This window comes from Mandrillus leucophaeus, unplaced genomic scaffold, assembly GCF_000951045.1.
Source record: "Mandrillus leucophaeus isolate KB7577 unplaced genomic scaffold, Mleu.le_1.0 Scaffold140, whole genome shotgun sequence".
Classification (NCBI taxonomy): domain Eukaryota; kingdom Metazoa; phylum Chordata; class Mammalia; order Primates; family Cercopithecidae; genus Mandrillus; species Mandrillus leucophaeus.
Window position 1 is genome coordinate 5,079,675 of NW_012101366.1, and position 25,675 is coordinate 5,105,349.

Sequence of the window (25,675 nt, forward strand, 5' to 3'; positions counted from 1 at the left end):
ACAGTTCCTGGTCTTGCTCAAGTGGAGTGAGGCAATGACAGTGGTTGCTGGATTCCCCAAATTTCAGACTCTGAGAACACTGATGCAATTTCCAAAATAGGGTGTTTAGGTTCTGCAATAACCCAATGGCAGGATAAGTGATTTAGGCTTCCACGGGCTGCCTGAGAACCTCTTCACCTACTTGTAGCTCTTTCAGTCAGCAAATGACTTCTGAGTTCCAACTCCCTGAGCATCACATGCTGCCAGAACAGAGCTATTTAATCCACACACACCACAGAGAAAGCAAGAAACTCAGAGGCATGAATAGTGTCTTTAACATAGTCTCATATTTGGAAAAGCAGTTTAAAAAAAAACAATTGAAAATACAAGATAAGGTACGGGTTACTTATATAAGTTTTAACCTTATATTGCTTGGCCATTTTTACATATAAATTATTGCTTACTAGCTTCGATAAATACACAGCACAGTCATATATATATATATAATATATATACACAGAGGCAGAAAGCATGGAATATGGGAAAGAAAACACTGTTAATGGCAATTCTGGTAACTCAACAAATGTTTCATATTTACCAGTTCTTTAAATGGTGGAAAACTACCAAGTGTAGTCCCTGAGAAGTTAGGTAGACACCCTGATGGCGGGTTCTCTATCTTCTAATTGTTAATGCAAGCTGACAATATCACAGCAGCCCTAATTAATGATACATTAAAAGGCAAGATTTCTTGCTTCAGGTCACTGATTTCATCTCAGTATTTAATAACAGTGTAATACGAATACAATAAATAGACTATGCAAATAAATATTACTCTGCTAAAAATGTTTAGTATATACAGCTTTGCTTTATACAGTAATACATTTTCATCTAACTTTTTGGCAATTTTTAAAAACATCCCCCCCACCCCCAACCAGTTTTAAGCAAAACTGGCCCACTCGCTAAGAAGCAGGCTGAAATTTTAAGGACATGTTTTTGAAACATTTAAAAGAAATCCTGTGTTGGACCACTGCAGAAGACCTGATCATCCCCATTTTAATGTTTTTGCCCAGTTTCTGAGAAGTCTGGATTGGCTGTGCCATTTAGGAACATTCAGTTCCGGATCTGTGGTGTCTGTGCTGGCCAGAACAGACTTGCAGGGCTGGGATATGGGTAGCAATGAAAGCCCAGCTCCAGGGATAAGAAGTCATCACTGGTGCCCTCTCTTTCATGCCACGATTTCTCCTCCACTCAGAGGCGAGTATATATTCATGCAGCATCCCCTCCCTGTGGACTAGGCAGTGTGAGCATTGACCTTATCCACATGCTTCTAAATTTGCTGTATGCTCCACACTACCTGTTTGTGGTTCTTGCTCTAGGGAAATGAATTTATTCTAAACATAATTAAGGAAACTAGAAAAAACTGAATGCAGGTCATGTGTATCACTACAATCATTTCGCAGTTATACAGATGACAAAGAGCAAATTCAAAACACCACACTCAAGGGAACACCTGCAAATGCGTATGTAAAAAAATTTTTTTTAATGGCAAGGTTGTGATTTTGCCTACGGAGTCCTGCATTCTGCCGTCTTGTGCTAACTTCTAAGCAGGGCTAGTTTGCTGGAATGCTGACGAATCCAAAGACCCACAGGACTGTCTGGGAGTTGTGCTGTAACAAAAAGAGCCCACTTAGAAGTGCCCCTGCACCACCTGGTGCCGAAGGTGGCAGATACAGATTTGCAGAGTGAGCGAAGATTTTATGCAACAATAAAACTCCAAATGAGAGCTGGCAAAGAGCTTAGCCATCTTCTAGACCACACTTCTAGCCAGAACAAAACCTATTCTGAAGACGCCTGGATGAATATCCAGAGAGGGAGCGTGGCCCATCCTATTAACAGCGTGGCTCAAGCCCTACCACTGTCCACCAGTGAACAACTCAGATTCCTTAGAAAAAGCTTTCTGTTGAGTAAAATCTGGTTCTCACAATTTGGGCTTGAATTCTTTAATTCCAGATCTAAGATTCTGCAAAGCTTTGAGCTGCCACCTGGCAAACCTCTAGAGACAGTTGTTAAACTTCAGAAAGATGTAGAGATTTTAGACATTCAGAAGACAAGGATGGAAAAGCAAATCTCAACTGCACAAAATCCTCCCTTCCCTCTGCTACCCCTAGGACCACTTAACCATGGCTGGAGGAAGAGGCGAACAAGCATCATTTTCTCCCCAGCCAGTTTCCACCCATGTCATGTGAGATACTCTGAAGTCACTGTACAAAATGCATTTAAACACAACATTTGTGTAGCTTCATCTGGCTCGGTGTGCATATCTAACTTGGGGTCTAAGCAGCCCGCAAAATGCTAAAAGTTCTCCATGGAAAATTAGTCCCTTAAAGGTAATGTTCTACTAGGAGCAATGTGGTTCTAATGTAAGTAAAAATCTGAACTGTGAAACACAGAAACAATGTCAGGATGGCCTTATATGATTACACTGGCCAAACCTTAGTCCAGGGCATAGGAAAAAGGTGAGAACACGTGCTTGTGCTGTAAGCCCATGCTATCGTTAGTAACTGCGTGAGGAGGGCTTTGGAGGGTTTGCTCAGCCCAGCTGTGAGGGAAGTCTGCTGTCCGGTTCTCATGGCTCTGGTGTCCTCCCGTGGGCCACATTCCATGACCAGCAGCATGCAGCATTTCTCTGAAGGGACCAGCCCTGGAGGATGCCCTTCTATAAAACCCCGTAAATGTTCAGGACTGAAGTTTTACATGCTGGGCCGAACTAAGTCTCTCTCAAAGTCCTCTCAAACCTTCTCTCCACATGGTTCCTTCCAGCAGTATCTCCAGCTCAGTGTGGTTCCTGAGCCCAGGAAACAGCACTGCTATAAAGATGTCAAAAAGCATTGGACATGCCTCATTAATGAGGATGAATGAGGTGTTGATGAGACAAAAAGGAAACAGGTCTGTGTGGGCATGAAAGAGATGAACAGGCAGGAAGAGTGAGAAGTGCACCAAGACTCCTGCATTTGGAAAATGAATGGACCAGGCCCTTGCATTTTAGCAAGGTGACAAGTCTCTAGCAGGCAGGGGTGGATTGCATTATTTTGACCCATAGGCTGTTTTGTTCATGTGAAGGTTGAAAGAAATCCTCTACCCAGTCCTTGAAAATATCAAGAGGTCTTATTTGCTGAAGGAGCCTCAATTGGTAAAAATGGGAATAAAAAAAGATTTCAGAAGACTCAGATTTTGGGGGGAAAAAAGGCAAATTATAGAAAGGCTCCCTGCTTTGGCTGGTAGGTGGACTATAGGACTTCTAAGTCACCAACATCAATCAGACACTTGGCTATTTCAGGGCATTTTTCATTTGCCAAAACACTGGTAATTACCGCTATCTTATTACCTAGAGAATGCTAAGTGCTTCACTCATTAAATGTCACTTAACCTCCCTGCGCTGGCTGCTGTCATTCCATAGTGTGGGCAAGGAGCCTGTATGAGGTATGCAAAATGCATCATCAGGCACAAGAATGCAGACTTTTGTGACTCTGTCACCTCAGTAAGCAGTTAGTGAGTGTCTACAATGTGTCAGGCACTGTGCTTTTTCAAAATCATATTATGTCCAATAAAAGATAAGAGCCTGCTTACAAGTGTGAAGAAAATCCCCAGGAATTAAACAATGAGTCAATCTCTTGAAGATTACTATTTTTCCTTACTGGCAAAGCAACTTCATCTACCTTGCCTATAGCTGCAAATCAGTTGTACAGAAACTAATTTCACTTGCAAGCGTGTGTCAATAGTTGATTGTGGTGCAAAGTGATGCACATCTGGACATTGTTCATCTGCCCAGCAGAGCATGAATGCTAGCTACAGTCCTCACTAACTCCCTAGACACAAGTGGCTTTTGGTGATATCATAGGTTGTATCAACAGAAACCTCTCCTCCCTGGAGATCTAGGGATGCTGTCTCTGTCATCAGGTGTTCAAAAGAATGACTTCTTTGACAGCTTATGGATAGTAATCTAAAACTAGGCAAAGTAAAACTCCTTCCTGTTCCATGCATGCTCTTAATGAAATATTTGGTCATTGCATGTCAAGATGTCGTTGTCTTGTCTTGATGCTGGCACATCTCATACTGAAAACTGGACTGGATCAACAATGTGATCATAAGAAACCAGCCTTCTCCATCTCAAGAATGCTTCTGACTCTCCTTCTGCCTTCTTGTCTCGAGAGTAGCATGGAGAGGCCTCTCCCCCTCTCTGGTGGCTGACATCACTTCCTGAACACGCTTTGGCTGGCTTTCCTGTGAATGTCTTGGTTTATACTGATAAAACTCAGCAACTTCTTTTCTCACAGGAAAGCAACGTGCTTGGCATAGACATTCCCGTAGCTCAAAGTGCTGCAGACACAGGGGAGGTGAGGCAGTGGGGCTCACACCCGAGGCTCGATCCTGTGTGAGAGCTCAAACAGGGCCTGCTGGCTGTCAATGACATATAGGTGATTAACATAGGACTTTAACTCTTGATGCTCTTTTGGACACAGGTCACCTGTTGTTTAGAGGGGGAGAAAAAAAGACAATCTCAGGAGAGCAGTAATGCTATATCTACATACCAACAAAACCCTACACTAAGGCTGAGTAAATGTACCAGGTGGGTTCTCATTAGTCAGAATCCCATAAGAGGTGTCCTTGTCCTAAGGTAGAAATGCTTTTTCAGCTCAGAATGGATTCCTCAGGTCAGGCAATCAGACCGGCAGGCTATTTATAGCATTTATTACCTAACATTGTATGTTATTTAGAAATTATGTTCTTATCTTACTCCACAGATGGGGAAACTGAGCACAGTCATGCAGCAAGTAAGTTCACAGCCAGGATTCGGACCCAGGCCATATGGTTCCTGAGTCCTTCTACGTAGCCTTTTACAGCAGTTACCTGTTTAAACGGCCAGCACTGGCTCCTATATCTCAGCCTAGAAACATTGAAAAGCGCTGATAATGTGTTTAGCATATGAATGCAATCACTCTTTTTTTGTTGTTTAGATTTTGTACAACTCTTTGGTATTCTCATTTTTTGGAAAAAAAATTAATGGAGCAATTGAATGAACAGATACAACAGAACAGACTCTAAGATGTGGTTAACAGATGAAATTGCTTCAGAAATTATGTGTATGGACTAAAGTCTACCCAGAGAAGGACAAGACAAGGGGCTTTTCCACTCACATATCTAGGGCAGTCAAGGAATCGAGGGGCCAAAGGAGGCTTTAGTGCACTGTGGACACATCCACGCCCTGCTAGCGCCCGTGCTGATAAGGAACCAGGATGAAGCAGCATGAACCACGGGGCAAGCCCATGCACCATAGTCAAACACACACACCCACAAGCAAACCATTCGAGGCTGGGGAACACTGGTCAAACTGCACTACAGTGAGACAATGGAAAGGTGAGTGAAGACATCATATCCTGTTGCTTTGTAGATTATGCATGGGACAAGCAGGGTGAGCTGCTGGAGCTCAGCTTGAGCAGAGGGAAGGGAAATGCAGGAGGCTGAGCATTTTCTTATAGCATTTTTTTTCTCTTGTGAAACCCCCTTTTTTCTCCTCTATAACAAATGCATTTTATGAGGAAATAATTTAAGACCTGTAGGACGTGAGTGGCTTATAATTCTTAGGTTTAATAGAAACAGGCTTCCTAGTTTCAGCAAGTAAACACACTAGGAGTTAAAGTTTATACCATTCCACCTGCTGGAAAGTAACAAAAAGCTGTTTTATTCCAGAATGCCTTCTCTGGAAGACATTGAGAAAGTGCTTTTCATTTATTAAACATTGGTTTGGATAACATGATGCTACAAAGGTAATTTTATTGTTAATTTTCAAGTCTTAAAAAGATGGCACAATGGATGGTTCTAACCATAGCAACTGACATTTGCATGATACTTTATAATGCATAAGTGACTTGATTAATGTTTTCATATTTTATCCCAAATGCTGACATGGGCTTACTGTGCTCATATACACTGTTAAAATGAATTTGGATAATTCGGTTCCCAAACTGATTTTTAAAGATACTGTATATAAATATTAGAACACAAACTGGCTTGACAGTTATTTAAATTTCTCCTTTGCTTAGTGCCACACAGAGGGTTATTCTCTGATGAGTGGGAGGTTCAAGGCAGGTTCAAGGCCACACAAGCTAGTATAACTATCACCTTCCTGTCTATACTTGGAGCATATATAAACTAGAGTTCCTTGGTTAAGTGAGACTGATATTTTAGAATTAGTTGAATCCCCAGTAAACACGTGGGAAGCAAAGGAGGATAAAAGCAATATGAAGCTGTACTCATCAGCATTATGCTTGTACATTTCAGTGAATCTCTGTGATGATGTTATGATCACTATTTTTATTGTAACTGCATTGTACTTGTATGCTTAATGAAGAATTATATAGGTACATTAAAGTGGTACTAATTGATGTGAATATTTAGAAAATTAGGTCCTGTATTTATAAGTCTCCTTTTCAAAGAGAAAACATAATCCACACAGAAGTCCAGTTCTTAACTTACTTTGTTGGGAGACAATATTGCCAGCCTAGACCAGCACTGAACAGAAAAAATTCTTAAGCACATGTACCCAATTGTTATTAGTACTTTTCTTGAGAAGTAGGACTCTGATTTTCTACTTTATATATACTTCTATATTGTTGAAAAAATTGTTTTACAATGGGCATGTCTTACTTAAAAAATGAAGTTGAACTGAGTGGTTGCCTTTGATTAATTTATAATTGTTGAAATCAATTTTCTATTTTTTATTACCCTTTGTATCCACAGGATCTGCAGAGGGCAGAGGAGAGGACAAGGAGGTAAGGCAGACTCAGTCTGAATAATGGCTAAATAAGTGAATCTCTCTGAGTCTCTGCTTTTTGCTCTATACCTACAGGGTTAATAATCCCCATTTACTAGGACGGATATCAGGATTCCATTGCGCATGTGAAAGCTCCTTCAACTCAATAAAGTTGATTTCCTTCCTTCCTGCAATGTTCTAACACCATTTAAACATAGCATAAATTATGACTGAGATTTAAAATGGAACAAATATTCCTACATACATTAGTCTCAGTGGGGATTCTACAGAAGTGCTCAGAACCACACTTTTGCAGCTGAAAGGCAGCTCCAGACAGGAAGTTTTCGTTGGAGAGGAGAAAAGATTCTGGAAGGTTGCTTTAGGCACTTTTACAAGCTATCGTCCTATTCCAGGAAGGCTCCACGCAAAGAGGTTAGGGACAAGGTCACCCCTGCTCAACTCACCAGTGATTTTTGAGCCAGTAGGCAAGCAAAGCAAGACACTGTGGGTACAGGAGTCAGCGGGAGTTGCTGGGAGGTGGTTTCTGAGTGCATAAAGTCACTCTTCGCAGCATAAACTTGCTGCCATTAGGGGATAATAATCTGCCACATCTTGTCTTCCTCTGCATGCCAAACATGCAGTGAGGAAACAAAGAGACAATCTACTATATATATACAATATGCATATGTATATACATATGCTAGTTTTCAATTTGTTTAAATTGATTACCACCCAATACTTGTGACCACAGTTGGTACCAACGTAGAGTCAATTTACATTCTGCACCTGACTTCAATGACTCACCAAACTGGTTAGTCCTGCAGTGTCTCAGGGTTCGGACAGTGTCTGCGATCATATGCTGTAAGGTAGAACAGGAAACACGTCAATAGAAGGGTCGCTGAGGGTGTTACTGAAGAAGCAGTGCCTGCTAGGATGGAAGGATGATCTAGCACTCTTGGCTGTAAACAGAAGAACTGTATTTGGAGCTGGACATAGCTTTGATTCTACTGAGTTTGGATTATCAAAAAATATTTAGTCCTTGTCTGCAAAAACAGTAGCACCAGACCGGGTGAGGTGGCTCACACCTGTAATCCCAGCACACTGGGAGGTGGGCGGATCACGAAGTCAGGAGTTCGAGACCAGCCTGGCCAACATGATGAAATGCCATCTCTACTAAAAATACAAAAAAATTAGCCGGGGGTGGTAGCAGGTGCTTGTAATCCCAGCTACTCAGGAGGCTGAGACAGGAGAATCGCTTGAACCTAGGAGGCGGAGGTGCAGTGAGCCGAGATCATACCACTACACTCCAGCCTGGGTGACAGAGTGAGACTCCATCTCAAAAACAAACAAACAAAAAACAGTAGCACCCAATCCGGGTTGCACAGGTTCTTACTGAGCCATGAGAAAATACACTGTAGAGAAGTGCAGCCACCCCCGTACCCACACCCCACCCCGGCCCCAATCATCCTGTTCACATTTGCGCATGTTGTTTCACTTCAGGGTATGTGTCACCTCCTCTCCAAGAAGCCTTTCTGAGATGTCCCTCCTGGACTTAGAGGCTCCAATCTCAACATTTCCACTGCTCTTTGTACAGCACCTACTGGCTTTGTGTCATTGTCATTGCTGTTGAACTTCTCTCCTCCTCTAGACCAGGTACCACCAGAGGGCTCTGCATGTGCAGAGCCTACTATATCAGACACATTGACTTACACATATGTGCTGAATGGAGGTAGGAATTTTTGTAGATTCAAAGGTTCGAGTATCTTAAATTGTAACTGGAAATGAGATACTTACAAAAGATGAACATTTTCTAAAACATTAACATCTTTTTTTTTTGAGATGGAGTCTTGCTCTGTCACCCAGGCTGGAGTGCAGTGGTGTGATCTCAGCTCACTGCAACCTTTGCCTCACAGGTTCAAGCAATTCTCCTGCCTCAGCCTCCTGAGTAGCTGGGATTACTGGCATATGCCATCACGGCCGGCTAATATTGGCTAATTTTTGTATTTTTAGTAGAGATGGGGTTTCACCATGTTGGCTAGGCTGGTCTTGAACTCCTGACCTCAGGTAATCCACCCAAATTGGCCTCCCAAAATGCTGAGATTACAGGTGTGAGCCACTGCGGCCGGCCGACATCAACATCTTTAGAGACCATTTTCTGTTCGTAGTTTATAGTCACGTACAGTCTTCAATATTCTAATTTAATTTGTTTCCTTGAAGTCCTCACTGATTTCCAGGCAAAAGTCTTTTTTTTTTGAGATGGAGTCTCACTCTGTCACCCAGGCTGAAGTGCAATGACACGATCTCGGCTCACTGTACCCTCTACCTCCCAGGTTCAAGCGATTCTCCTGCCTCAGCCTCCTGAGTAGCTGGGATTACAGAGGCACGCCACCACAGCCAGCTAATGTTTATATTTTTAGTAGAGACGGGGTTTCACCATGTTGGTCAGGCTGGTCTTGAACTCCTGACCTCGGGATCCGCCCACCTCGGCCTCCCAAAATGTTGGGATTACAGGCATGAGCCACCCTGCTTGGCGGGCAAAAGTCTTCTTTAAATGTACGGCTGCGTTGGACAATATCTCATCATCTTATACTTGTGTACCTGCAAGAGTCTTCTAGCTGTCTCTACCACTTTCAGTTTTTCATGTTGAAGGAAGTGGCATTTTGGAAGCATATACATATATGCTATAGGAAGAACTAGAGTGCAGGATGGTCTCTTCCAAAATGCTATGTTAGCTGGCTTTATTACCAGAATAATCTCTAAATACTATTGTCATCATGTTCTAGTTCTCCTGAGAATCAACAGTAGCTCTCCACTTTGTTTCGTATCACAATACAAACATCATCCTATTATTCAAGAATTCATATCATTATCTGGTCCTCCAATGTGCGTCAACATCTTTCATGTCCCAACTATACACACTGAGCACAGGATCACCATATACAGCAAATCCTCAATGAATTATTTCTGAAAGAATATTCAACACTAACAAATGTTCTTAAAATTCAGAAGAACTACAGAAACATTATTTGAATATGACCTACTGATTGAATTGTTGTCATAACCATATTTCTAATGCACTTCTATTCGATAGTGGAAAATTGAATAGGACAGTGATTATTGCAGTAGCTCAAGCTGCATTTGTAAAGGAAATGAGACCTGACTCATGTCTGTGCATGTATTGTTCGGTTTCCTTCCCCAGATTTTACCACTTTTCCCAGGTCAGTTTTCTCATTTTAAGCTCTGGCGTCACATTGATTTCTATCATATGCCATTTGCATAGCTTGTGCAGGCTCAAACTGATGTAAGGCTCGGTACTGGGTGTGGCACTGAAATCTGAGTTCTGGTCTTCATCTTTAGGCTTTCTAAAGGGGGAGGGGGTAGGCAGGGTAAAAGATGATGCCCTTAACATCGACGGATAAAGAGAAGAAAAGAAATCATTTGCTTCTTCTTATGAAACAGTTTGAGATGAAAACATTTCCAGTTGCTGAGGCAGCAAGGAATGTAGCATAAAGAACAGAAATCTCATTAGACCTGATGAGGGCTTCTGGATTTTCATGGGGTCTGACTCAATGTGTTGGACTGCATCAGCCAGATAAAGATAATACACTGAATTATCTGTTAACTGGCTTAAGTTAATATCCATCATGAGGAATTGACTTCTCACAAGTTAATTCACTTAGGTTCTATTGGTTCATTATTGTGAAAGATGATCCTGTTTTAGCTTTAGAGAAACCCAGTCCTTTGCTAAGAAATATTCCTTGAAAATAGTGTTTCTCCTAGAAAGGTCAGTCTCATTCTCCAGCATCCAAGTGTAACACAGGGCTATATATGACAAAACTCCTTTTTGTCCTGGACACAGTTTTATCCTGTCTACTCTGTGTAAGGAGGGGTCAGCATGAGGCGTGCTGTGGACCAGGAGCTCACTGGTCCCGTGGGCGGAGCCTGCCCTCTAAGGAAATGACGACCCCATGCCTGCCTGACAGGGTTGCATGTGCGCTATGTGCCTGTTGTGTGCATGCTGAACTGCACCCATTTCTTCAGTTTTATAAAATAAAATTTCTCTTAGGAATTTAAAATATTATTTATGCCATGCTATTCCCTTAAACTTTCTCAAAGAATTAGGGGTATGATGATTGACCCTAATAGAAGTCATATCATTTAGACCTCCTTTGTTTCCAGCTCTATGGTTAGTTGGCAGTCTTGGCATATTTGAGAGCTGGCATTAAGAGGCTTCTGCTGGATTACCGGAGACAGCAGGGGAAGGCCACAGACGCTGGTTAGAAGGAAGGTGGGAACAAGCTTTCCACAGCTTGTTCCCATTTGTGACTTTACAGACTTGTTCAGGTTTTTTTTTTTTATCATCTTGTCACTTTGATGGCACTATCTGAGGGAGAAATGACATAATGAACTTAACAAATTCACTGGTTCACTTTAAGGAGGTCAACCTCATGTCTGCCCTCAACAACAGGCAACAGCCAGCTGATAGAGTCCAGTTGTTCTCCCACGGCCCCTTGGACTAGTCAGGGGAAAGGATTGCTCAGCCTTTCCCGGGAATTCCACTTGGTGTGACACACCTCATCCCACATCTTCACAGATGCTCCACAAAGCTCATGTGTTGTTCTTAGGGAGATGTGCTGGCCAGGAGGCGAAGTAAATACTGACCAAAGGCTTCATATTCCCGCAATTGTTTCATTAATCCCAAACGCCAGGGATTAACCTGCTTAGAAGCAAGAATTCTAGTGCCTGCAGCCTTTCATTGTTAGTAAGTGCCCTGTGATCTTCAGAATATCACACAGCAACACAAAACACGTACAAAAAAAATAACACTTTATCCATTTCTGGCTCTGTTGGTTTGACTGTAGCATCTAAAATAACTGAGCTCTGATTCCAGAACACTTACTACAGAGACAGACTTGAAAGTGTATTGACATATCCACTTAGAAAAGCACTAGCCATCCAGTGATTGTCTTCAGTGTGGTTAAAATGGAGATAAAGCAAGATATTCCAAGACTGTATTCTATATTCCAGATGCTTGGGTTTTGGGGGTTGTATAAGAGCCGACTACACTGTTTCCAAGCTGCCTCACCCTACATGTGGGGAGTTGGCTGGGTGAGCAGAGCAATGTAGTTCTGAGGCAAAGGTCAGGTGCCAAGCCTCAGCGGGACTCATCAGTCCCTATTGTTCTTTGATCATAGTCTGTGGTCCCTGCCTCACTTAACCTCCTCTCAAGTGCTGACTCAGTCTCATAGGGAACCAGGGTCAGTTTCTGCAAGAGTTCACACAAATCCATCACCATTACTGAAAAGGTCACTCAAAGGTCAGGATCTGTGGAGCAGTGTTACTAGTATCGTCTTTAACCATGAAGGACAGTTTATGACACTAAAGTTCATCTGTCAGATAAATCCATTCCTCTGGCAGTCAATGGGTCTCTTTGGAGTACTTCTATTTTACAGTTGCTCAGTTCTAATGGGTAACCCCTGTTTTGCTCAAGGGCAAGTTAGAAAGGCTTGGAGGGGCCCACCATATTACAAAACACCTGGGAATGTCCTGGAAATCATTCAGGAAGCGGTGTTTCAGAAACATTTAGAGAGGATTGCCCTGGGAACCTCTTGCTGGAGGAGGGAGGGTACTTTGCTTGAGCTGCTCTGGCCATGGTGCTCAGGGGTGGCACCCTTTGTCAATAGGCTGATAGAGGGGTGGTCCTTCCCTTCACACAAGACCCTGCAAATTCCAGCCTCACATTTAAGCTTGGAGTCCTGAGAGACAAACATATATCCCCAGGAGAGGAACTTTCTCTCTCTGTGCCTTGAAAACATGCAGGCTGAGACACTGAGAGATGCCTGTAAAGCAATAAAACGTAATCTCCTGAGTGTGGATTCCTCCTGACAACAGCCTTACAGTTTTAGCTCTGGTTTGATCATAGACCCTCAATTCTTCATCTTATGATATTCCATTTTTAAAAACAAAAAGCAGATTTTCATATTTCAATATTTCATATTGCTAACATACTTGTTGTTAATTGGAATACATTTTGTTGGCAGTGTACAACATGCAGCAAATAAGCTCCTTGAATTCGCCACGCATCCAATGGAGAAAAGTACTACAACTATTTGTTTCCTAGAGCAGGAAAGAAAAGCATACATTTCTGTTACTGTAAAAAAGGGAGAAGTAATGAAATTTACATACCAGCTTTTCAAAATTGACAAGATTATCCAAAAATGTTTTATTTCCTTCATGAATAAATGTTACATCTGAAAATTAAAAACAAAAAGATGTATGTATCATTAGGAATGGATCATAAGTCAGGGCTGAAGAGGTCTAGGTACAATACAACTTACTCATTTTTCTTAAACATTAGGGATCATTCCATGCACTTGGAGAGGCAATTTGAAATTGGATTTATGTGTTATTTGATGTAAAAGTGCATAATTTATGTGTGTGTGTGTATGTGTGTATGGAAAAACAGTGTAATCTTACTGAAAGTATATATTTTGCACTCATAATGAAGTGTTTGACTTCAATCTGCTTAATATAAACTAAAGCTAGTCTATAACTTAATTATTCCATTATGTGTTAAGGTCAGAAGACTGAGCAGAAAAGGACTGAATACCCAGAAACAACAGGATTTAAGTAATTATGTGTTTGCTTTTTACAAATCCCTGGCAAAGTGTATGGGACCTGCTTTACTTAAAACAACTAGTTAAGATTTAGATTTAGATGTTTAAATTTAAATTTCTGGTTCCCAAAGTTGATGTCTGATTGTGTACCAGGAGTAAGTGAGGGAAGAGGCAGGCTTGAAAATGTCAAGATATCTAGCCCCATTCGACTAGTAGAAAGCAAGCATCACTGACGGAAATAAAAGGAGGAAAGTACTATGAAAGTGCATTTTCAGAGGAAGAGAAAGTTAAATTTGATTTGAGGCTCACTGCATTTAAAATGACTGAGGATATTTATTAAATATCTCCTGTTGGCTGCAGTAAACTAAAGTGTGATTCCTTGAGACATATAGATTTGGAAATCAGTTACATTAAATAAAGGTAGCAACTGAAGCTCTGAGAGTGGATGACTTAGCCACAATTGGATCAGAGGGTGGATGACTGAGCATCAGGGAATCCTCACAGACAAATATCACAAAAAGAAATATACTATAATTTAAAGCATGTGCAAATAATCATGTTATATTTCAGACATTGAGAACCAACCAAATAAAAACAGCCTTCAAAAATCTTGTAAAAATAACCTGATAGAAAAGAGGGGAAAAGAATGTCTTAAAAACTCCTATAAATAGAAAAAGAATGTATTTGCTTTTAATCAAGACTTTTATTCTGCTGGTCCCTAAGGGGTAATTATGAGATAGGTACTCCTAAAACCTGCTACCAAAATACTGGGCCACAAAGCTTTTACTGTCACCAGGAGGTGACACTAGTTACACAGTTACAGCACACACTGATGCAACCCTTTCCTCAAGGCATTATACACAGCTTCCGATGTGGACGGCAATTTTTTCATAAGCTTCTTTTCCTTTTTTTTTTTTTTTTGCTTGTAAACTGATGTCCTAGTAGGAAAACGGTTCACAACTCATTACACAGTCTCCTGACAAACTCTCTGGTTATTTTATTATCTTTTGAAATTTTGCTTTCAGAAAATAATTACAAGCTTTCATTCTGTGACACAGTATTTAGAAAAGAGAAGTCAACACAGGTTTCACCTTTTCTGTGTAGCAAATGCAAACCTGTGCACACTCTGTCTACATTAAACACTACCTGAAGATCTGACCTCTACTAACTCTCTAAGAATTCCAGATTCCAAACACTGTCTCAGAGTGGCTTAGTCCATTTTCCCTGCATTACAGGTTTATCCCTCACCTGCCCCTCACCCGTCTTCCTAGGGATGATGAGGAGGGCAGTGGCAAAAATGACATCTTACATTTATTAACAGCGTTAGACATGGCTCTAAAGAGCTTTAGCTGCATTAACGCATAAGGTAAGTTCTAGGAGGTAAGCCTGTGAAGAAACTAACGCCCCAAGGACGTCTATGGCCAACCCATGCTCACAGCTACAAGTGTCAGAGCCAGGATTCAAACAAAAGGAGGCTGGCTCCCCCTCACCACTGTGCCTCTCCAGGCACCTCAAGTGGAAAGGACTTGGCTTTTCTTGCTATCAGGTGCAGTCAACCTACTCAATTTACAACATATCAGCTGCCCCTGCAACAGTGAAAGTGCTTCCCTCCTCACTCCCTCCAGGCAGTCCCTCCTGCCTTCAATCTCTCCTCCTCCTGGGTAGTCCCTCTCCCTCTTAGCTCTCAGTAGAGTGCGTGCAGGCTCTGTTGAGGGGCCAGGGCCTGTCAGGCTGGTGCTGTCTAAGCATAAGGCAGGGAAGGTGCCAAGGGTGCTGACCAGGTGAGAGGGGAGAGAGGCTGGAAGGGGTTGCAGCCTGGGAGAAAGGGAAGAGTTAAACTGGCTACAGGTTTCGATGCAGTTGAATGGCAGGTGCATGACACGGAAGGTAAGAGAGAGAAACAAATGAGAGGTTGGGCTGAAAAAACCTAGGATGTCAGAATTTAAGTCATGGGACAAGAAGCAGTTTTGGGGTATGAGAAATTAGCAACTGCCAGGCCTCTTTCACCTGGAGACACCTGAACACACCCCAAACATCTGAACTAGAACTGCTCCATGAAATGACTTTGAAGAGATGGCAAGTGGAAGAGGAGGAAGAAACATTCAAGAGTCCCAACATTCCTTTCCTTCAGAGACCCGCACAAATCTGCAACAATAAACTCCACTCTAAGACACATACATGAAACCCACCACAGGGACCCCAGTTTATCCTCAAACAACGAGATGATTCACTCCATCTCCAAAAATAGCACACGATATACGACTCCTTAGATCCTTAGCTCAGCTGGATCTTCTCCTCAGCACTTAGTGCTTCCCATTCGTCCCTTTCTGACCAAGAGTCCACACCACAGTAAGGGGAAAGTACATCAAAAGGCAAGACATTCAAATAAGAGAGAGGAAGACTGAGGGCTAGAAGGATTCTCAGGTAATCCACTTACTTGATAATCTGCAGGCTTATTGGGAACTGAGTTTCAAAAAATGCAGCATAGGGGGCCTAATCCTTCCTAAACACCAAGGAGTTCAATTTGGTCCCATTTTTCTAATTAAAAGCTACTCAAAGTAGGAGGCACAAGAGAGGAGGAGAAAAAGAGCTTTCACTAAAAACTAAGTTGGTTGTTCTAAAATAGTTCACTGCAACTTTAAATTATATGATTAAAAAAGCTTAAGAATTAATGTTGTATATTTTTGCCAAAATGTCTCATCTTAGGCATAATATACATTTTTTATATTTTCATCACATTTTCTTTGGAAATTATTTCAGACAAAAACAGTAACTTTAAATACCATGAAGTACACGTTTTTATAATAACGAAAAATTAGAGAAAGGAAAACTAAGTGCTTATTGAAATTCAAGGAAGCTTCTAATAAGAAAATAACAAATGTTTATTTCTTATTCTTTTGAAATGAGTAAATGTGTTTTCAGTAGAAAAAGGGAAATTTGTCTGGCTGCCAACACAGGTCTCGATAAACTCAGCAGAGCAGAAAATTGCATCCAAGCTAAAATGTAAGTGTGAGACACTTGACTGCATTAAATATTTTGGGGGAAAACCACTAATACATGGCAGAAGGCTCTGTTCATATCTAATGAAGTTAAAGAAATATTGTCAACTAATTTCTCATTACCTTAAAAGTATGTATTGTTTCAAAATTTTTTCTTCCTACAATCAATTCCTTTCCTACATCTGTCCTACTTTCTATTGTCTTTATTTGTGTCTAAATGACCCTAAGTGTTACTTCCCACCTGCCCCCTCCCACCCTCTAATTGAAGGTGTTTTATTCCACAAATAAGCAGCACAGACCTGAATACACTTCTCTTAAAAGCAAATAAATATGAAGAGTCAAATAAACTTTTAAAGTATTATTTGGGCACTGCAGTGTCTCTTTCACGCATTTGTATTTAACAGAATCTTTTCAGCTTGGATGAAGCATCTGTGCATATCTATCTCCATTGTCCTAATATTATATTCTTGTTTCATAGAGATTCTTGCTTCATATTTGATGAAGGAAGACTCAGTGAGTAGCTACAGGATGTACAGCAACTCACAATAATTTTCCAAGCTCTGGCTGTTCTTGAGAGAAACTGAAGAGGAAATGTCAGCTTTATGGGGTAGGCGAAGGGCATAGGGGGTGGTGGCAATGGGAGGAAGTGGAGACTGAGGATGGCCAGGCCAACCAGCAGTCCAGTTCCCAAAGAACTCATTTCCAGAATCACGTGTATGGGTCCAGCCATCAGGGCCTGGCTCAGCGTAAGTTACAAGCCTCTGAAGAGAAGAGGCTGGATGAAAGAGTATTCCTACAAAACCCCTCGAAGGAATCAAAATATGGCCATGGATAATGCCCAAACCCTTTCCCTGGAAAGTATACAGGTAAAGATTTACACTGAATGCCAGGGATATACACTGGATTAAAAAGAGTTTCCTTTTATTAATCCCCTCAGTTTCAAAGCAAGATCACTGAGATCTCATTGATAAATTTAACATGTTTCATGACGAATTATTTGGTGCTTAGTGGAGCGTGGTCAGTGGAGTAACCTGCAGCTATCAAAAACTTTCCCAACTCAATTCCACTGCTGAAAAAAGGAAGTACGCTTCTCCATCAACACTTTTCAAATGCTATATTGCTTGTATTGACCAAAGGTACTTCTCATACAACAGCAAATTGTGGGCTGTGTCTCTTAAGTTTAGGTTGCAAAAATAGAACATGATTGATTACCATTTGGGTTCTTTATGCCAGCCTTATTCTTGGTTGAATTCAGTGGATAGTTAGCTCAAAGAAAATAATACGGGCTTAGAAGTAGAGTAAAAGAAAAACACAAACGTTTCCAGTGCCAAGTTTTGTGAGTCAAGTGAAAACGCTTTGGTGTTTGCTCAAACACAGTTAAGTATTCTAGGTATCTCAAAGATAACCAGCTATTTTAAAAACAATCACAAGGAAACATAATTAAGTCTGAATGTCAAAATAACTGTAAAGAGACAAACTGAGAGTCCCTTTTTTGCCCTCAATAGTTAGAGTAATACATTTCTAGAAGATGAAATTACATGGCATAAAAGATGGAAAATCATTACCTTTAAGCAATAAGGGCATGAAAGGGATTTTTGGTGGCTTCATCTTTTTGAATGCATCTCTGTAGGCTTTGTGATTTAGGGAAGGATCCTGCCGAACCAAGCAGATTACAAAGAGAAAGAAAAATCAATGTGCTATAGAAACAATTCTAAATCCACTTTTGCTATACAATTTGAACATGACTTAGATATAGAGAGATTCCTCCTAAGAACAAAGTAGATAAAGGTTTCCTAGGAGAATAAACTCACTAAATTAGGGCTGGAAATCTAGGAAATGAATGAAACTCAAGTTATTGGTTTACAATAAAGGGAAATGACCACAAATGAGAGACATCTTTTGATTGCCCTATTATTTTCCTCAAAGAGCTCCTTTAAGTACAGTTTCCTCTGCATAATATATGTCATGAGTTAACCCAAAGTCTCCTGTTAGATACACTACCAAGAAAATCTGTCCTTGTAACACACAGACAATGCAGAGAAAACAAGAGAATACTGTTTTATTGTACTCTAAAAAGAAACTATAATTTAAAAAAATCTCAATCTGAGAAATTGTAAAAAGGAGAAAAGGGAAAAAGAATAATGCATGAGACACTAATTGCATGCTAAATTAGTTATACTGATTAATTTTGCAGGCTTTGAAATGGACTATACTTAAAAGCCTGCCTTCTGAAAAATAACACTAAAAAGATTATTTTCACTACCTTTTTAGAAGGAGAGGAAGAAGCATTAACTGTCAACTTGCTTCCCTCCATAAGAAGCAAAACTAGTTTCATACACAAGTAAACTAGTCTAGGTAGGCTACCTGACATGGTAGAGTACAAATACCAACCACTGTAATGTAGAAAGAAACTAGACCCTAGCGATTATTTTGAAGAATAAGTCCCCTTTGGCTCAACTACTTACTGTTAAACTTTCAAGTTCAGAGAAAAGTTTCTTAAACTTCCCAGGGATTTTCTAAAAAACAAACACAAACAAAAAACAGAAGGTCACAGAAGATGGTTATTTTCAGAGGCGTCGAAGGGAGTTTTCATTACGTTATTTGTGCCACACTTCTGAACATAAATACCTCTATCATCTGTTCTACCCTGATTGCTTCTCATTATACAATTTTCATCATCCCTTTAATGTGATCTTCCTTAGGAATGCTGCTTAAAACAGCTTAAAATAACAGCCACATGATTCAGGAATCTAGTTGGTTAGACATTCCACATACTGGTGGTCCATTTAATAAAAACTTAGATTTCAGTACCATACCTTACCTTTGACAAATGCTCTCATCTTCTTAATAGTCTTCCTGAGTGGGAAATAATTATGTTGGCTGACATTCTTAGCATAAATGATATAATTTTATTTCACAGTATTGGGCTAAATAGCGAAGGGCCAGGAAGACCTTAAGTGACGAAGCCTGCACTTTAATGAGTGGAATCACTGAACTGAGGAGCTCAACCATAACACGTACCATGCAAAGTGACAGGGGATAGAAGCATAGGCCATCCTCCCAAATAAAAATTCAGGCCTAAGGAAGAAGGGCCTGGAATGTTCCAGCCTGCCTTTAACATGGCTAAGTAAAAAATTGGGTGCCTTTCAATATTGCCTTAGTAATATTTGTGGTAAACAGCACACATTTAAAGGCAGCCTGAGTTTGAACTCTGACTCTGCCCTTTCTAGCTATGTGGTTTGGTGTGAGTCAGCAAGCTCTGGGATCTGTTTCTTCAGCTGAAGATGTAGAGACCACTCATGAAAAGTACACGGTCCTTGGCTGGTGCTTAACAAATGCCAGCTATTAACACTAACAACAAAGCTTAAGAAGATATTTCTGGGATTTTCAGTTTCTTTGTTTGTTTGTTTGTTTTTTGAGGCGGAGTCTCGCTCTGTCGCCCAGGCTGGAGTGCAGTGGCCGGATCTCAGCTCACTGCAAGCTCCGCCTCCCGGGTTCACGCCATTCTCCTGCCTCAGCCTCCTGAGTAGCTGGGACTACAGGCGCCCGCCACCTCGCCTGGCTAGTTTTTTGTATTTTTTAGTAGAGACGGGGTTTCACCATGTTAGCCGGGATGGTCTCGATCTCCTGACCTCGTGATCCGCCCGTCTCGGCCTCCCAAAGTGCTGGGATTACAGGCTTGAGCCACCGCGCCCGGCCAGGGATTTTCGGTTTCTAAAATGAATCAAAACAATGAGACAACTCCTACAATAATTAGACTTTCACATTATTTATAGATAGATTTTTTTCAATGTGATAATTTTGGATCTGGACTCAGTTTATCACAGCAAACCGGTAGTTTAATCTGTTTGGAAACTACACACATACCCCCGCAACGAACAGAGGACAAATTAAATGAGAAGATACAAAATAGAGATATTTGCAACTGATTCCAGTCTTTCTTCTGAGCTGCCTACCTGAGTCTGTGGGACATCCCTCACAAATGTCCCAGTGGCACCTCAAATTCAACACATCCGAAGTTGAACTAAGTGATCTACTTCCAGAGGTCAGCCATGGAACAAATCTAGCCATGAGCTACTTTTAGGACGTCAAGTTTTATTGGATTGCTGCCACGCCCCTTCATTTGTGCACATGCTACAGCTGCTGTTTCATTCCAGTGGCCGAGTTGAGCAGCTGCAACTGAGACCATGTGGCCTGCACAGCCTAAACATTTCTCCTCGCTGGCCCTTTACCAAAGCAGTTTACTGACCTCAGATCTATTTCTTTAAACCTACTTCTTTTCCTGTATTATCTATTTGGAAGTGTGATCACTTTCCATTCACCCAGTCATCAGACCTGGAGATCTTGCGGTCACCTCTACCTGAGATACCCATCCCCATACTCCAGTAACTCCCAGCTGGACCTGGAAGGTGCTGCAGCTTGAGGCTTCTCATTCGAATTTTCTCAGCTACCCAGCGGCAGAATGAGTCCCTCCTCTTGCTCTGCCCTGGTCCAAGACTTCTGTCACCGCAGGCACGCTCAGTTCTCATGTAGCCATACCCTGTCTGCCATGGCACTGATGCACTGCCCTGCACGTAGCAGGCAGTCAGTGTGCAGATTAAACATAAGCTGGTTGAATCTAATTGAGTTATTTCTCCTCTCAATGTTTTCAAATCAGTTTCATTCAAGGTTTAATTCAAACTTGCTCCCCACTGACCCTTGCCAGCCGTTTGTTTTCCTCCTCCTCTAATGAACCATGGCATCTGTCACCTATCTCTTTCATCTTGCTTTGTGTGTGAAGGTCTTGTTTGCTGAAGCAGAGCAGGCAGGGCTTTCATTCCTTTTCTTTTGGGCCCCTTTAAGGAGCACTGACTCTGACCCTTGGGTCAGCACAGTGCATTCCTTCAGGGTACGATCCCTGACTGAAAGAAAGCAAATCCACAGGTTGCCCAAAGACCTATTCTGAGAAAAAGATAGCTGGCCTATCAGCTTTTCTCTTATAGGAGTCTGAGTAGGGAACCATGAAGAGAATGGCACAGTCAGTGATAGGAACTAAATCTGAGAGGACTGGGAGGGAGGCTGAGGAGACCACAGTGAGCCACGCGCAGGCTACAGGCAGAGGCATCGTGCTTAAAGAGCAATGATGAAATGGTACATAGGGAGGTAGCCAGTCAGGAAGGAAAGGAGAGCGAAGGAAACAAAAGCCCAAGGAAGGAAGGTGAGGGGACCATGAGTGAGGCAGAGCCCTACACCTGTGTCTGGCTAAGTTTAGGGGCTCCCCAGTTTCAGGTCTTCCCACATGAATGTCGCAGTCCACACGTGAGACCTCGTGCGAACTTGAGTGGGCCTCTGCATCTCAGAACCCAAACAGCCTTCAGCGTGCAGAGCCAGGATGTGGGAGGTCTGACACTTTAGAACGTTTTGTGGATCCTCTTTAAGAAAAAGAATATAAAATTACTTTGCTTTCGCAAATTTTACAAAAATATGCATCATCCATGTGAACACATTGCCAGGGGCCCTGCAAGTGAGAGACCTTGAAGCTTAAACTCGTTAGCATCACAGCAAACGCACTTCTGAGCACACATCATCACGCAGGGAGTCTGCGGGGACCAGCCTGGAATGGGACCCGCACTCTCAGGCAGGACAGAGGAGAAGGCTAATTCTAGCTGGGGAGCATGTTAGCATTTTTATCTAGTTCGGACACATTATACAACCATTTAAAGACCATCTGATCAAAAAGATCCCTACCACCTTGACACATGACTTTTAAACATTTTTAGTTTAGTGGTACTTATCTCATTTAATCCATGTAAATCACTTTATTTCCATTTTATGTGCCCCCCACCATGGGACTCCAAGGCTCACCTCCCAGGTCTGTGACAGTCGACTGACAGAAGCAGTGTTGAGACCCATCACGATGGCAAAGAAAGAATTCAGGTTTCTCTGGGCTTTGCAGCTATAAAATAAGAGAGAGTAGAGGATACTTTGAGGAAACATTCTTTGCCCAGATAATCACAAAAGATAAAGCTGAAAAGACTCTCCTAGGCCACAGAACTCAGGAATTCTGCTCTACGGCCTACGTACCCCTTACTGCCCTTCAGTTGTCTCTAATGCCAAAGAAATGATTCCAAACACCGCAGCTCACCCTTACCTAAAGGAAAAGACCTGTGCTCTTGACACCCTCCTGATATTTCACAATATTCCTCCTTTTTAACTTATGTTGTGTGCATTTACAATTTCAACTGAGCACTCTTTTAAATTCATGTTTCTTTATATATGCCCCACTCTCCTTTTAACAGCTTACTAGTCCTGACTCCTTCATCAAAACACCTTTTTTCATGTTTTGACAGACAAGCCCTTCTCACCTCACAGGTCTAAGCTCCCCTTCCCATTAGATTTAGACACATCTTTGCTACCAACAAAATAGCTACTATAATATGTATATATTTTAAATATGGCATATATTAATGGGAATACTGTTCCACATTTCTCAGTTAAACAAGGAAATGAAATGTAAAATAAGATCACGTTGAGCTCCATTCGCGTCATGAGGCTATCCACTCTGCATAACATCAATCATGCCTGGAGACTTAACTGGTCAACATTCCACTAATTTCCAAAGCCAGCTAAGAGGGCTTGGAAAGGCAGGGGGAGCTTGGGATTTCAGGGCAGCCAGAACAGTCTGGGAATTCCAGGCACTCCTTCATCTGGAGAGCATTAGAAAACAGCCTCTCTGAGACAGGGCTTTAAAATAATAAAAAAATTACCCCAATTACCCTCCCTTGATCGTTTACTATGAAAAAATATGAAGTACTTAGCAGTAAGCAGAGGGTGTATCAGGGGCCTCGTGATGTTTATTTAGCTTCCCTCAGTTACCATCCCTTCTGACCTCTCCACCAATGTCTCACATGGAATCTGGGAATAGTGTAGATCCTGCCTGCTTCTTCAGTTAAATACCATGTTATGTTATATACTATGGATTATTTACTATCATCATTAACAGCTATGTAATATTTTATCAAAAGAGCATATTATAGAACTTATTCCTCTATTGTGGACAATGATTTTCAATTTTCCCTGTTACAAAGAATGCTGGAATAAATTTCTTGTATATACAACTTTTTACTGTATTTATGATTTTTTTCCCCATTACGTTAGACTTCCAGTCATTCCACGATTGGTCAAAAGCTGTGAAGACATTAAAGGTTCTCGATACATATTACGAACCGCTGTCCCCCAAAGCTATACCGATCCCCAGTTGTACACACAGTGTATGAGATCACCTAGTTCAGAATCAGGAGAATGAGCTGAGATGTGGAGTAAGTAGGGAGACCCACAGCAGCTGTGCTCTGGCAGGCCCCGCCTAAACTGGCCTGCCCAGAGCTGGCCTCACAGGTTAGGTACTGCCTGAGTCCAGCTGCACACGGCTCCAAGCAAGGAAGGCTCAGGCCTGGGGTCATTCTAGAAGTTCCATCCCCAGGAACAGTGGAACCTGGAAAGGCCGTGCTGCCTCCACACCTCATGCCGAAGGTTATCTGGAGCGGGCACACATCTTGCGGGCACCTTGCTGCTGAGCCTCCATTGGGCACGGTCTGTCCCTCTCATGGTCCTCCTGTTCAGCTTTTGGCTCTGCCAGCAGTTCCTTAGTAAGTGTGAGGCCCTGTACCTTCATCCGAGCGACCCCTTATGTGCTTTTTTGCCAACTTTCTCCTGGGTAGACCCCGCTTGGTATATTCCATGAATAAACTAAAACAAGATACCTCCCAGTCTGTGATTGGGAAACCTACCTGCATTTGAGAATCATTGCTTTCACATGGTGACTCCCCTTCCTCCTGCTCTTCACTTCCCTCATTTTACTTTTTCTGACTCTTCACAACCCTGAACGTTCCCACCAACTAGAACAGACTTGAGTTAGTGCCATCTCCTGAGTTGATGTTCTGAAATACCAGGCTCCTCTGCAGAGGCTCTTGTGGTCAGTAAGAACTGCTCCATCCCCTGCGGGAAGCTCCTCAGTGGGAAGTCTCTCTTACCCCTGGGTCCCTTCACCTGAGGATATGATGGAGGCCCCACTGCTTATGCAATCCCTGCTAGACAGCAGGTCCCTTAAGGCTAGAGTACATGTCTAATCCTTTTTATATTCTGCCCATCACCCAGGTGCCTAGTACACAGCAAGCCTTTTAAACAGTATTTGCTGAAGTAGAAAACAAGAACTTGTTGGGAAATGGTTTTATCATTATTCATTATAAAGATGTCTATTATTCTACTTTTTATTCAGCTTAATCTATCTATGTGAAATCTTAGAATTCCCATCTTTTAGCTCCCCATGAACAATTTTCCTGGCCCATATAGCTTTCTTTCTTTGTCATATTTTAAGGGAAAAAAACCCCACAAAAACACACATACGACTAACATCTAAATCTGTTAAGAAAAAAAGGAATTAATACAGACACCATTTCTGGAGAAGACAAATTGATACAGTGCAAATATGAGACACCATTCCAGGCTGGAATCCTCTGTGAGTGAGGGTCATTCATTCCATGATAAGAACAGACTGTCTGACACTAAACATTCCAGTTCAGCAAACACTCCTTTTGTCTTTGTGTGAGGAAATAAAATCCACTCAATCCACAGAGGTGGGGGATGGGGATGGTGAGAAGGAGGGGAAACATGAATATGCAAATAGGATGCCTCAGGCAGGAAAAACACTTCATGATTGTGGAAATGACTATTTTCCCTTGGTTATTCCTACTAGCGTGATTATAGGGAATTTAACTTTATTTTCTGTTGGCATTCTGTTCCATGGGCTAGGGATAGAGACCAGTATCATAAAGCATTCAAGAGCATGGGCCATATGGAGAAGATGTGAATATACCCTGAGGACAGATACAATCTTATAGTGGGAACTGAGCTTGGTGGTGTCATCTTACTCCTTGGAACATTAATTTCCCACTTATTCACGTAATTAGCATTCATAAGAAAGCGTTTTACCCAAAAAAGCCTCACCTTTAGGAATTTTACAAGCCATTTTGGAACACAATGGCCAAATTTTTTAAAAACAGCATTCACCATAAAAGCAGTCAATAAGATTTAGGCATATCTTGTTTTCTATCCTTCCATGCCCAGTCACACAAAATACCAGGTCAGGAACCTCCATGGTCTCTTGCCTCAGAAAAATTATCCTACTCTTGGGGTCTCTATGCTATAGTTCAGTGTGCTAGTTTCAGACCAACCTTCCTGAAGGATAACTCTGATCATAACAGGCTCCTGCCCAAAAACTTAAAAAAAAATCC

General features: G+C 41.7%; 1 protein-coding gene across 1 annotated transcript in view; it reads right to left on the reverse strand.

The window, feature by feature from the left end:
- Positions 1-303: 303 nt before the first annotated feature.
- The window catches only part of RAPGEF5 (Rap guanine nucleotide exchange factor (GEF) 5), a 247,962-nt gene continuing 222,590 nt past the window's right edge, over positions 304-25,675 (reverse strand). Inside the window, exons 21-26 of the mRNA XM_011973915.1 lie at positions 22,251-22,341; positions 18,872-18,922; positions 17,972-18,059; positions 12,977-13,041; positions 7,595-7,649; positions 304-4,504 (exon numbers count right to left, since the gene is read on the reverse strand). Of these exons, the coding sequence (XP_011829305.1) occupies positions 4,389-4,504; positions 7,595-7,649; positions 12,977-13,041; positions 17,972-18,059; positions 18,872-18,922; positions 22,251-22,341 (466 nt within the window). The 3' untranslated portion in view covers positions 304-4,388. The remainder of the gene's footprint in view (positions 4,505-7,594; positions 7,650-12,976; positions 13,042-17,971; positions 18,060-18,871; positions 18,923-22,250; positions 22,342-25,675) is intronic.